General features: G+C 36.9%; 1 protein-coding gene across 10 annotated transcripts in view; it reads left to right on the forward strand.

Moving 5' to 3' along the window:
• The window catches only part of syt1a (synaptotagmin Ia), a 325,144-nt gene that overhangs the window by 265,650 nt on the left and 44,714 nt on the right, over positions 1-14,780 (forward strand). For all 10 annotated transcript variants that reach the window (XM_087246495.2, XM_087246494.2, XM_087246498.2 and 7 more), the window contains 1 exon segment: positions 7,139-7,327. In XM_087246495.2, coding sequence (XP_087102621.1) covers positions 7,165-7,327 — 163 coding nt within the window. In that variant the 5' untranslated portion in view covers positions 7,139-7,164.

The following is a 14,780-nucleotide window of genomic DNA, read 5'->3' on the forward strand; positions in this document are numbered from 1 at the left end:
CTCTGCAGATATTTGGCTGAGGATAAATATTTTTTTAGCAAGTACTTATTCTACTAACTTTAACTCACTGACCACTACTCTTCACATGTATGCCACAAAGCTCACACACTATTTAAAATCCAGTGTCTAGGTAATTCTAATAAGTGTTTATTGCCACAGTTGAACAGCAGTGGCTTTTCTCTTCTATGCCGAAAGATTTGGTGTGTAAACAGTTTTGTTTCCAGGTGGATTGTTGAAAGATGTGAAACACAAATCCCAAAAATGTCTTGTAGAATTCAACCAATGAGATGATGATTTTGAAGCTCCTGAAGTGTTTCTTATTTTGTGTGCCTTATGCATCAGAGGTTCAGTCAACATTCTGTGGGTGTAATGCCTAAGGCTTAGACTAACACTGTTACCAACTATTTCTGATTAATGCTTCTCTAAATGGCACATAAATGAGTGCAAGCATGTGTAAAAAAATAAATGAAAAGTTGTCATGTTTCATGCTGAAGTTCAAAAGTCCAGTCAAATAGGACTAAGTGTTAATTGTACTGAATGGCAGCTTTTAAAAATGAACAGCAGCTAACATGTTTTGGTTGAATAAAAGATGTTTTTTCTTCATTTTAATTTCCGAGTTGCTCTGTGTGTGCAAATCAGTAGAGTATGTTATCAAGGAATCATTCATCTCAAACACTCACTACATAAAATCTCCAGACTCAAGAACTGCTACTGCTATTACAGCTCTGAAATCTAATAGAGGCCTGCAGAGACATCATTACTGTTTCATGGAAATAGTATTTTTAAAGTCTGGATGATTAGCGTCTTTGCTTTTGCATTTAACAAGAGTGAGCTTTGCTTTAAAATGGCTGTTTTGCTGTTGGGATGGAGGGGGCTATAATCCTTGCAAGCTCCGTTCACTGGGCAATTTCACTTGATTTACACAAAGTTACCTCCTACGGGCATGTCTCTCACATCCTGCTGTTTTTGCTCTTAAACGTGCAACTTTCTTTTGTCTAGGAGATGCAAATAGCAATGGCCTAATGGACATTCTTGCGCAGCCTCAACCCATTTGTGTGTAATTATGGCTTTTTGTGTAGGTCTCTTCTGACTCACCATGTGAAGCAGTCTAGCTTCACAGGTGTGCAGCAGTGCTATTCAAACATACTGCATTCACACACACACACACACACACACACACACACACACACACACACACACACACAAAAGCCATCTTTTTTCCCCATCCTCCTCCACCTTCCCAAAGTTCAGCTCGACTGCCAGCTCGACGACCGCCCACATCATATCACGAGTGGAAAACACATAGAGCCTTTCGACTGACAGCAGAAGCTCCTGTCAAGCTTCGTGATCCTGAAAACAGGAACAGTCCACCCATCAACATCTACAAACTTACTTTTCTCCAATTTACCTTAAAATTTTTTCAGTGTAAAACTCTGTAGAAATGCTTGTTGCTTGTCAATGTAGCATAACATGTGTTAACCAGACTAGCCCAGACTTGACATGTAGCACAGTGTGTGATCAGCCTTCAATTGTGGACACACAGCAACTAGACAACCAGGTAGAAAAAGCCTATCGAAATTGATTTTGAGGAGATGAGATGCGGAACTAAGGTTAGCCGTGGCTAGCGAGTTACACAGCTGTCAAACCCTGTGCTCCTCACACCCCATTGTGTCAGCAGACCACACAGCTGCTGCTGTGTACATATGTAAACACTTCCCCATAGAGTCTGCAGCTTAGTAAAGTCATTAGCATCAGTTTGCACCCAGCAGCATACAGTCCTGGCCAACTGTCGGTCAACATCTCTATCCTTTACCAAAGAAAAGTACTTTGGCTTAGGGCTGTGCGATATGCGCAAAGGAAACCTATTATGATGTTCTTAAACAAAATTGCGATTTCAATTTTAATCAGGATTTCACCACACACAGACTGAATCTGTGTTTACAGTGTGAATCTGAAACATATTCAAAAAACAACTAGATCTTTATCAAATACCTGTAACATAAAAATCACCCGGAAAAGCTGTTACAAACTGTCTCTAGAACAGCCCTATGGCAAAACAAACGTGTGTATGAGCATGCATGCTATCAAACTCAACATTAGCTTCGATGTTCTGCTTGACCAAATATCAGAAGTAGTTGCGTGTGTGTTGACTGATTTGTTGTGTCATGCTTAATCATAGACCTCTTTGTAACACTGCCGTGAAATAGGCCGTTCACAAGTCCATTATTTCCATTGAAGGCACGTGAATTGTATGCACGTATTGAAAGCGGCACACACGTCTATGCCAGATGCACCCAGCTGAAAACATCAGACAAACTTTACATTTTTCTGAATGCTGCACCATGAGAACTAACCGATCAGTTTCAAACTATGTATAGAATTTACACATTTCAGTTACCTCAGACACAAGACACCCAAACACTAAGTGCTTTTAATTCTGTCCTACATAAAACATGCATGGGAGCTGCCGAAGTGGTTTGTTAGGTTGTCATCCTCTAAGAAAACGGTTTATGGTCACCAAGCAACGACATAGGAGCAACCGCAAAGCATGGAAATGCTAAAGGAAGCGACACTTTTACGCTCTCCACACTTTTTTAGATTCAATATATATAACTGAAGTTCAAGTGAACTGGTTCTGCCATACATCAGCTTTCCTATGTCCAAAGTAACTTAATCCCATACCACAGATGTTGACTTTTTTGGCACCATGTCCTCCTGTGCTGAACTCATAATCACTCTATACTCAGGCTATTCAGTATCCTGTTCTTGTCTTTAGGCATGCTGCATTATAATTGGTTCAAATACTATACTGCGAGAAATTTGTGCTTCTAGGCGATATCGAAATCACACATGTCTAAATTGTGATTTCAGTACAATTTCAATTAATCACACAGCCCTACTGGCAATATTACAGTTTTGTGTATGTTTCTGTGTACCTTACATTTCCCATGCTGTTTGCCACTGAAAAATAGTCGAAAACAAAGAAAACAACATAGAATTAAATGATAAAAATCTACTTATGTTCAGTTTCTCATATATAATACTATTTTATGTATTTTATTTAAAAGTGTGTGTGTGTGTGTTATATTACATTTATTATCAATTAGCGCTCACTTAAAGTAAATCTAAATTTCTAAAAATGCATATTTTCATGGTGAATTATAATTGAATGACTATATTTTGTTTCTTAGAGTAGAATTTTTCATTTACAATAAAACATTTGGAATGTCAATATGAACCACTTAGGATTCATCTAGTGTGTTATTTTGATTTCTATGTTTGTTGTTAATAATACAAATTTGCATGTATCCAAAAGGACTCAACTGAAGCACAAAAATCCATGCTAAAATGCAAAAAAAGAACAAGCACTTCTTAAGAGTAACTTTGAATCGACAAAACACTGTTATTATCTAACCCTTTCTAAGATGTCAAATTTGTCAGACCAAACTCCAAGCACCCCATTTTCGGAAACATTTGCGAAGCATTTTATAAAAGTATTTCCCTATTTTGCCCATGAATGCTTTCTCAATCTAAAAGAAAACGCTCCATATAACCTGTAGGCCATCAATCCTGCTGTCACCATAGCGACATGAGCACAGCGATGACAAGCTGTCCAACGCAACAACTCCAGCAGTTTCATAGAGTTCCAGCCAATGACCTGCAGAGAACTGGACCTCCCCGCCCGATAGAAAGCCTAATTAAACTTGCAGCAAGTTCATTCTGACTCTTCTAAACTTTGAGGTTTTGAACCTGCCTCATTCATTCGATCTATTATTATTCCATCTGAGTGATTGACAATGGCAGTAATTACAGAGCAGGTACAATGGCAGCGGCGCCGGCTGTGCGAGAGTGGGTGGATCTAACATGGCTAGAGGAGAACAAGACTCGCAGTTCATCAGCACATACCATGACCTACCGCAGGCCTTCAGGACCTCCTGGGGTCATGCAAGAGAGATACGATACTGAATGCACATGAACTGGTGAAGCAGAGAGAGTCTGTAGGCAAGAGAGTGAGTAAATGAACAGAGGACTGAGTAAACGCAAGCGAGAGATTAGGATGGATGGATGGATGGGAGGATGTTTAAACAGCTAAACACTCCTCACAGAGCATGCTGCAGTCAGAAAATCACACCTCATTCTCCACCTTTCTTGCTCACTAAATTAGATGCTCACACACTGGATTTTTCATCTTTCTCATTCACACTCCATCTCTCACATCCTGACCTGTTATCCGCATTCTATCTATATCCCCCCATTAGTGGTGTTGTGAACAAGCCGTGTTTTTGAACGAATCTTTAAAGCCAGCAACTCAAGTTTACTTTCATGCACTCATTGTCTTATGTAAAGTGAGGGACTGTATTGGTTTCTTCAGAAGACTCAAGGAAATTGCCTGTGAAGGAGTATTTCCTTTTTTGAACTTGTTTGAATAAGTGAACAAAGCAGTCAGTGTGTTCATGAATGAGTTATGCGTTTATGAACAAGAGTTTTTGAACCAATAAATTAAAAAGGATATGTTTATTCAGTTACTAATGAGCCTTTTAGATTCCACAATGCAGGTAAATTATGTAGTGCTACTGACAAGCATGCTTATATAATTAAATGCTTATGGTCTATTCACATAGAATGCAAAAGTATGGGGTGGTGGAATAAAAACTTCTTTTTATAGAAGATGAGATCCTGCAGCCAAACATATTCTAGCGTATTTACATAAAAAAAACAAAGGACAGGGCAGAGCAGAAAAATAACAGCAAAAAAACAGAGCAGTCGAGTGTCAAAGTGTGTTCCGTGTCACTGAGCACTGAACAGTTGAGTGAATGATTCAGTGAGCCTCTTATAATACTTTTATTGGAGCCACATACAAGGGAAATGATGAATTGGACTGAATTTATGCAGTATTTAATTATTTATTCATTCATTCGTTTTCTTTTCTTCCCTTTACTAATCTGGGGTCGCCACAGCGGAATAAACACCCATACACTCCCATTCACACATACACTATGGACAATTAATTTACCAAATTAACCTATAGCGTATGTCTTTGGTCTTGTGGGGGAAACCGGAGCACCAATTGGAAACCCACGCCAATATGGGGAAAGCATGCTAACTTCACACAGAAATGCCAACTGACCCAGCCGAGGCTCGAACCAGCAACCTTCTTGCTATCAGGCAACAGCGCTACCCACTGCGCCACCGCACCACCCAGTATTTGATTGATAGATTTAGAAGATTCAAATCAGTGGAATAAAGTAAATGTTCCATTGCCATGCAGCTGTCAATTTTGAGGAATCTACAAACCTTTGTGGTAAACACTATTTGTTACACCAAAGTCATGTTCACACTGTCAGTCGACAGTTGATGATTTTTATATTTTGAATTTATATTAATGTTTGAATGTGGATGACTGAGGCCCCGTGTACACTAATACGTTTCAGTTTTAAAATGGCATTTTAGAACAAAAACACTCCACGTCCACACTCTCATTTCAGCTAGCGTTTCTGAAAAGATCTCTGCCACACTGTACCGCTGAAAAACGTGTGAGAGCAGCACACATCAGATCTACCAGTCAGATCAAGATCAAGGATCTACCGCTGGACCCTCATCTTACTATAGTTGTTAAACTTGATATTTAATTAATCTTGTCTTTATCTAACGACATATTCCCCGACTTTGGTCTTTTGAATCTATCACTTCTCAGGTAATGTGTTTTGCCTGAGCGCAAAGATAAGTTAATATATTCATTTATGTATTCACATTCACTGATTCTGCACATTGAGCATTACTTACCTTCATTTCCTATATTGTATACAAGTATTGTATTATTGATTGCCATTATTGATTATTACATCTGATATTTAGTAAAAGAGACAGGGTATGTTTCATATTTTTCATGAAAATAAAAGGAGGCAGTAATGTTATAGGCTCCATTTTGTTATAAATATACATACAGTGAAGATGATGCTTCTATAAATATGTAGCAACAGGATGCCTCAACATTTCGGTGTCTGTAAAGTTGGTAATATCAAAATGAAAATAGGCAGTTCCTAATAACATGTTTTCATATTATTGTTAAGATAGTGAAACAGCATAACCTGGGTGATGTGAATGAAGTACGCTGTTCCCTTTCAAGATTTACCCGATGTGTCCTCTGGAGTTTTCCATATCAAAGTTGCAAAGTCTGAACTTACAAGGATGCAAAACTAAACTTTGTGTACCTAATATTGCGAAAAATCTCCAATTAGATAGTCGAATGTCTGCAGCCATGCCTCCGTTTTCAGATGTCTCCATTTCCCCCTTATCCACACTGAGATAGAGCAGCAGCAATTTAAAACCAAAATGGCCTTTTCAGCATTTTCAAAACACTCTTTTTTTCAGGGCTTAAAAACTCTGGGGTAGTGTGGACGGAAAGCAAAACATATGTGTTTTAAAACTTAAACATATTAGTTTTAACTGGGCCTGACTATTCTCTCTAAGTTTTAAAACTGTTCTACCTGTTGTGTGTCTAATGTTGTTCTTTTATTTGTTGTATTGTTTTGTTTTGTTGTTTTTGTGGCAATACACTGTGCTGGTTCCAATTGTAAATGGCAAAAAACAGCAACAGTGTTTGCAATATAGATATCATCTTACAACATAACATGCTGTCATTGTACTGCACTATTATTAAGTCTTATGAGGCAGCAGCAGTAACAAAACCTGGCATGTGCCGCATTATTTAGTACATCAATCTTGTGTATAGTGGTGTGTGGACCCATCTAACTAGCAGTAGATTGTACTTTTCTTTTCAACACAAAACTTGTTTCCGTAAACACATTCAGCATGTTATTATGAAAACAGCATCTGACATGGTTGTGTTTTATGTGACTTGAGAAAATGACATAATTACGGTCAGACTGAAATGGATTTGCAGAAATGCATTCTGAATAGTATTTCTAACCGTATATCAATGTAGCTTGAAATGGGTTTGTGAATCACACTTGCTGATTATGATAAGATTTCATTGAGATCTGCACAACATATTATTTTGGACTGGCAATCTAAACTAGGCTAAAGATGTTACAATAATTGTGAATGTGCAACTGATGTACCTTTTTTAAACGTCCCAGATTGCTTAAATAACTCTTTCTCTCTTTTGTCTGTTTAGCTTCTGCCTGGCTCCCACATCCAGCGATGAGTCGAAGGGAGGCTCGGGTGGGGAACCCTGCGCCCACCGCTGCGCCTGAGGTACCGGGCAACAGCACAGAGGCAGCAGGACCCGGACCCCGTGAGACCAAAGATGAGATGTTCTCCAAAGTCAAAAACAAGTTCATGAATGAACTGCACAAAATCCCACGTGAGTTAACAGTTTCACCCTCTGTGTGCTATATTCAGTTTGCATAATTTTCTCAATGAAAATGAAATCCTGAGTAGCATTGATTGAGACCCAGCATAGGTGATGAATAGCAAGGTCTGTCAGATCCATCTTTATTATGTTCCGCTTTTTTAAAACTTCCATTGTTCAGCCTGTGCTGAAAAAATAATGAGCTTGAGAAACAGGCAGCCAACAAGCATGTTCCCACTCTTTCTAATTGTAAAAAGCAAGTAAATGAGTTTTGTTATTTGCATACCTTGGTTTTTCTAAGTGCCTTCTGCCTCGTTTGATAGCACAGTGTAGCTCACTGTGAATCATGCAGCTGAATTTAGACATCATATTTACCATCAACTAATTCACTGTACACTCATTCATATTTTCAAGTAAAAACACTAAAAGATCTGCAATTGTGTTTGGGTGCTAATTTAGCTAGGCACTTTTATCTTCTATATGTATATAAATATTTATACAGTGCTCAGCATAATTTAGTACACCCCATTCTGAAAATTAATATTTTTATCTATTTCTCAGTAAATATAGGCAATGCATTTTGGTGCATTTAAACAAAACTGATTTATTAAACAGATATATTTATTAAAATAATATTTTAAACACCGAACATATTTAGAAATCGAAAGATAAGACATATTAGACACACGTCTGATGCTTGTATTTACACCAGCTCCATGTCCTTAAGTTAGGCTTTTCAGTCTCTGTGTTCAGTCCTTTACCTTCACTGTATCTGCTCAGCTGAGGGAACGGAACCAACCCCGTGACATCAGACACAGCGATATTCCAAGATGGCAGCACCCTATGTCTAAAAGCTATTGTAAAACATGCCGTTTTCTGCTAAATGGTTAGATTAATCGAGTTTGTTTAATATATTTACATTAAAGTGGAATCCTATGTACAAAATAATTTAAACTTGACCTAATGCTTCGTTTCCTGTGAAATTTAGGTGCAGGGCAGGTAAATATTGAATTGGCAGAGGCAAATTAATGTTCCAATGTTCAATAAAGAGGTAAATTTAGCAAACTATGGTTCAGTAGTCTCTGTGTACTGTACAGACAGTTCTCACTTACTACCCTTTGGCTTTTGGTCCCTGATTTATCAGAGGTCCTGCTACTCACAGAAATATTTCATCCAAAATTTAAGATTTATGTAATTTTATTACATGACAAATTCCCATTTATATTTTTTTCATAATTTTAACACAAATCTACCAAATAAGCTTTATACTATTTATTTTCATAAGGATGATAAAACCTATTTATTTTAAATGCATAATCCTCAGGTTTACGTAATTAGTTCATGTAAATTGTAATTATTCTAAATTAATAATAAAAAGTGTATTTATTTAAAATACACAAAGTTTATTGTATAAATTGCATAAAAATTAAGAGAACTAAATCGGGGTAACTAAAAAAGATAAATAACATTTATTTGAATCATGTTTAATGTATGCTTATATACTAAACCAAATTAAACAATGCATCACATTGAATTAGACCAACTGGAAAATTCCAGATTTATTTATATTTGTCTTTGATCCAAAACTCTGGATTGAGCCAAGTTAACATCTGCCAACATTTAGGAAACCATCCATATGAACCCACTTACACATATCTTTAATGCTGTGGATGTCCTTCCAGCCGCAACCCAGTTATAAAGACAACTCAAAAGAAAATAACAGTAGTTTTGTTGCAAACAGCTTTAAATCAAACTCTTAATTTAAAACACTCTGAAGCTTTAAACCCCATAATGTTTAGCATTATAGCCATACTAGTCTTGTAAATAGCTTATTTAAACTCTTTGTAGTCAGTAATGAATGAGAAGCACTCAAGGCTCCTGACCAACTGGTAATTCCTAATTGAGCATGAAGTTTACATGTTGCTTACAAATGTTTCACTATACTCTTATAAAGCATGCATTTTAATAGTTTAATATATTGTGTGCAGCTGTGTTTACAAAAATTGTTAGCCCTAAAGCATTTTTTTTAAATAGATTCTTTTGCACTTTACTTAGTTTGTTTTATATTATTGAATATTTTATTTTGACCTTTTATGCACAATCCGCTCCACGACTGTATAGTTTAAAGTAATACATACTTATATAGCTAAGATGATGACAGAATTTAGAGCTACAGTACAGAAAGAACATCCTCCCTCACAACACCATTGGCCAGACCTGAGAAAGGTGTGAGTCCTCTCCTCCACCTACGGTACCTTACTGTAGGTGTCTGGTCATTTTACCCAGCTCTCTGTCTCTCATACTCAATTTCACACATAGAACTTCTCTTTCTCTCTCACTCACACTCTCACACACGTACTCTTTCACTTCCACCCTTGCTTTCTCACTTGAAGACACATTCACCACATTAATTATCACTTTGCCTTCCTGCAGACAACTGTAAAATAAAGGGTTGCCGGATTTGACTCAGACAGATTTGCCCCTTTCTGAGATCCAGCCAGAAAAAGACAGTCCATTACAGTCTCTTAAATTAGTGTTTTAGCCACCTCCCTCCATAACGTGCACGTCTCTCTACCAAACGGTGCCTGGGTTGATGAATGCCTGGAGAGAAGGGTGAAGTATTGACCGGCCATCCAGGAACCCTGACGGACCCGCATTAGTGATAAATGAGCATGCCCAGATGCAGAGTACTTGAGCAGTTCTGCGCCAATATAAGCCACTGCGCTGCATATGTGCAGATGCCGCCTGTAAAAGGAAGACGCATGGTCCTGTCACAATCTGCCATCTAGCGCAGCAAAAACAGGAACACAGACAGATGCTTCATAGTGAGGATAAAGATTTACTTCACTCACTCTTCTCCCTTACTGTCCTAACACTATGTAGAAAAAAACATGAAGACAAATATCTATTTTCCACCACATCTCAATGATGCTCAGGTACATAAGGGTTTTTAAAATAAGCTTCTAATAAGCAGTTTTGACTAATTTGTCTACAAAATAACATCAAACAGTGCCATACTTTATTTATGGAAGAGATTATGTACATACAGCTGGTTAATCTCACAGAATAAAGCCCAATGTGACTGAAGGGCTTTCTTTTGCAAAACAATCGGCTGGATGTACATTATCATGCTTATTGCATGGCTACATGCCCTCACAATCATTACATTACAGTCGCTGGACGTGACTGAATTAAAGGACATTGTTTGTGCTTTACTTGTATAACTGGTATTATGATGTGCGTCAAATCAATAAATAATTTTGTTAAACTCTTTCCCTGCTGTTGACGAGGGAAAACGCTTCCCTGCCATTGACGAGTTTTACGGCAATCTGTTTTTTAGGTGTATTAGTATAGGGGAAACCCTAATGCATGTCCTGAGTGAGGTACATGATGTCAGATGCTCCAAGAAGTCAAATCTGAGAGAAACTAAGATTGTGGGTAAAAATAAGAGTTTTACAACCTTCCTTTAGCTTAATCCCTACCGTTTTAGACCTTGTCTTGACAAGAGACCAAAAAGAAGCTTTTATTATTTGTGTCATTGGTATTGTGTCAGATTGCACACCTAACCTAATAGGCTACCTAATTATATATATATATATATATATATATATATATACATACATTTTTTTATTGCTAAATTGTCTACAAATTTCTGGGAATTACCACCACAATATCAGAAATTTTCATCTAAAAAAAAATATATATATATATAGGGTCTGGTTAGTGTATGCTTCAGCAGCAAGGTTGTTATTAAAATAAAGCCAGATAGGCTATTGTATTAGATTTGCTTTATTCTGTGAAATAATATTCTGACTTCTTGCCACAAATGTAAACATTAGACACGAAGCATCAATTTGAGCTGTTATAGTTTATTAATTCTTTATTTATAGGCAAAACTAACAGAAACAAAAGTGGCTGAATGGATCATACACTAACCTATGCATTATTCAGAAACAAGTTGGCACCAAAAATAAAATCTAAAACAGAAGTGGAGACAGACAAGCAAATATAAATATTGTAAACAAATTTACTGTCAAATTGATTTAAAGTCCCTAAATGACACACATTGGACTGTTGTGATTGATCAATTAAAATCAGTCAAGTATTACTGAGAGCCGTGTAATAAATTCTTATAATAAATCTTTCCTGTAATAAAATAATGAAATGTGACTGTGTCATATACAATAGTATCTACTGTTTTATTTCCACCTCACATTTTGGGATGGGAATGAATGGAAATATGTTGTTTAGAAGTTATGATTAGATATTTCACATTTCATAATTATATTGAAAAAATTGTATTGCTTTATTCAGGGATAGTTGTTGGTTGTTGTAGTAGAAATGACACCACATTTTTGGGAGAGCAAATGTAAATAAACGGTCAATTTGTTAGTAGTCTCAAGTAGTGACACATATTCAAAACAGTTTACCCATAACCTGTGATTACCAGCCTTCCCTCAACCCCCACGGTCACACAACATCACATTCGTTCTACGGCGGCCATCACAAATGCTCCTGCGTGCAGAATCACTGCGACAGGTAGCTCTCTGTACGCCACACTCATTTTGTCATGGCACTCGTCGAGAACATTCCCTGTCGAGCCTCTAGACCGGATGACAGGTTCAACAGTTTGAACCCAACCATCTTGGCTCAAAAAGGTCTGCACACTGCTGCGGTTACACAGCTTGGTTGACTCGCAGCAATAAAAGAAAATGACTGTAACACTACAGCTCTGGTTATTCTCCCAACGCTCCACCGCTCAAGCTCAAGGCGTCTGTTTTCGATGATAATTAACTTCGCCACACAGAGACAGTTTGAGACATTATTCAGCTGTGCCACAATTAAAATGAATAATGAACACACTCTGTCCAGCACTCTTGCAGGCTGGATCCCCAACACAATGCCCCTTGATCTCTGCAAATTTCTGAGACGTTTTATCAAACACCACAATCAATGTTCATTTCTTGTAAAATGTAGACTTAACCGGGAACATGGGCTTTGAGCATTAGCTACAAATTAATGGGTTCAGATTTTATAAATTGCCATTATTACAAGAAATCTACATGCATTTGCATTTTAATTTGAGCGCAAGCTTGAAAAATGTTGCCTGTCTTGTGTTTTGTCACATTGCTGTACACTTATTAGATCTGATTCAAACCCTAGTGAGCTACCCACTGTAGATGTCTATTGTGAAACCTTGTTAAAGATGTTTAAATTGTCTTCTAGTCAGCAACTCTTCAATCACTCATTTGTTTTGTGCCGAAGACAAAGTTCACGAGGGACTCGCTGTGAGATATGTCTGACATTAGCAAATTGTAAACTGTGTAGAACAAAATATATAATGCACACAAATTGTGGGTGAAATATGGTTTTCGGTTTTGGAAAATATTTTCTGTTGTTACTTTTCTGGGCTACTCTTCCATTCTAAATTGACATTTTTTCTAAAATTTATATAATTTGTTTGTATACCAATCTTTTTTTGCATGGTGCTAATTAATTTATGAAAAATTAGACCCAATCCCATTTCTCCCCCTTATCCCTTCCCCTTACCCCTACCCCTCATTTTGCACATTTGCATAAAAGGGTAAGGGTGTCCCAATGCTCTTTAGCTTGAAGACATAGGGCTAAGGGGAAGGGCTTGACACTGAGATTTTTCAGGACCACACTCAAAACCCAAGAAAATTTCCCCAAATACAACATCTACAACGGCAGCATGGCTGCGCATGGAAGTCAGGAGATGCACGAATGGTATTTTTGTCATTATTACGAATTTTTACAACAAACAAGCACATGTTTCAATATATTCATAACCGTGTTTGTTTTTTACCATCATGCTTTGAAAGAAATGCTAAAATAAAAAATGCTAAATCTATCATTTCTAATAATAACTCTTGTATAGCAGTCTCACAACATTCAGTCACTCGATAACACTGGAATACCCTGTCAGAAAAGTCTAGTGGCAGGGATGACTTTTTTACAGTGCCTGGTATGATGTTAATGTTGTTTTTGTGTGTTTACATAGATGAATATGGCCACAGTGTAAATGCACAGTAAAGTACAGCTTATGTTATGTTACGATAATATGATATCGTTGCCTTCAGTGATTTCCTGAAGATTCATTCATTCATTTTCTTTTTGGCTTAGTCTTTTTATTGATCCCGGGTCACCACAGCGAAATAAACCGCCAACTTATCCAGCACATGTTTTACGCAGCGGATGCCCTTCCAGCTGCAACCCATCACTGGGAAACATCCATATGCACTTATTCACACTCATGCACTACTGACAATTTAGCCTACCTTGTACCACATGTCTTTGGACTGTGGGGGAAAGAGGAGCAACCTAAGAAAACACAGAACATGCAAATTCAACACAGAAACATCCGAGGCTCGAATCAGCGACCTTCTTGCTGTAAGGCGACAGCATTACTTACTGCGCAAACGATTTCCTGAAGATAAATACCAAAAAATAACGCAACTGGAGGTGCGATCATCGATCTCATATGAAGTACGAGCTTTCGTTGACATGGTGGCGTGTTTGGGTGTTGCAGTGGAGTCCCATTTCTTAGGGGTAAATTTTGAAAAAGGGGTAAGGGTACAAAAATAGAATTGGGATTGAGCCTTATAATATGCACCACAGAAATTGGGTTTTCGTGAGTAAATTGTTACAATATTTTCTGTTCTGTTTGCTGTTTGTAGGTTTAGTTTAATATTTTCCCTTATTAAATAAATTTCTTATTAAAACTTATTTTGACCTAAATTATGTCTATACAGAAATAAAACATTCAGCACGAAATTGAAATTGAGACAACATTTAATTTAAGTAAAGTTTTCTTTGAAGATGTCTTTTTAAGATACTTTCCTGTAGTAATTGAAATTATTGAAGTCAATAGCCCTTAATAATCTTTTAGCAATAATGTTAGCATGTTGCTAATCTGGCACAAAATTACAGATCACATTGCAGATACTGGATGATAAAAGACTAAATTGATGTTTAGTTGATGAAAGTTTAGTTACATGAAAACTTTTAGAAACTTTTCTAACATAGTTTGTTGTATTTAAATTTAATCCTTGTAACATTAACATTTACATAAAAAGAGCAGTAACATTAGGTGAATTTAATTAAATTAAACAATATTATTTGTTTTGTTTTTAGATGAAGATTTTAGCAAGTGAATCCTAAACTAGCAGTTGATTTTGATTAACGATTAAACTATTTTCTTAACTTTTCCAAGATGTATTGTCGTAATTGAAGTAGATTTTTATTCAAATAATATTTTGATTTGCCTTTAAATGTTACCATGTTGCTAATCTGTACTGCACACAGTACACATCACAATACTAGGTGGAACAGAATCACTGCTCTCTATACGACACACTCATTTTGTCATGGCACTTGTCGAGAACATTCTCAGTCGATATAAGTTTAATTATTGATAAAAGGTTCATTTAATTATTAAACTGTT

This window comes from Danio rerio, chromosome 4 (genome assembly GCF_052040795.2).
Source record: "Danio rerio strain M-AB ecotype USA chromosome 4, GRCz13ab, whole genome shotgun sequence".
Classification (NCBI taxonomy): domain Eukaryota; kingdom Metazoa; phylum Chordata; class Actinopteri; order Cypriniformes; family Danionidae; genus Danio; species Danio rerio.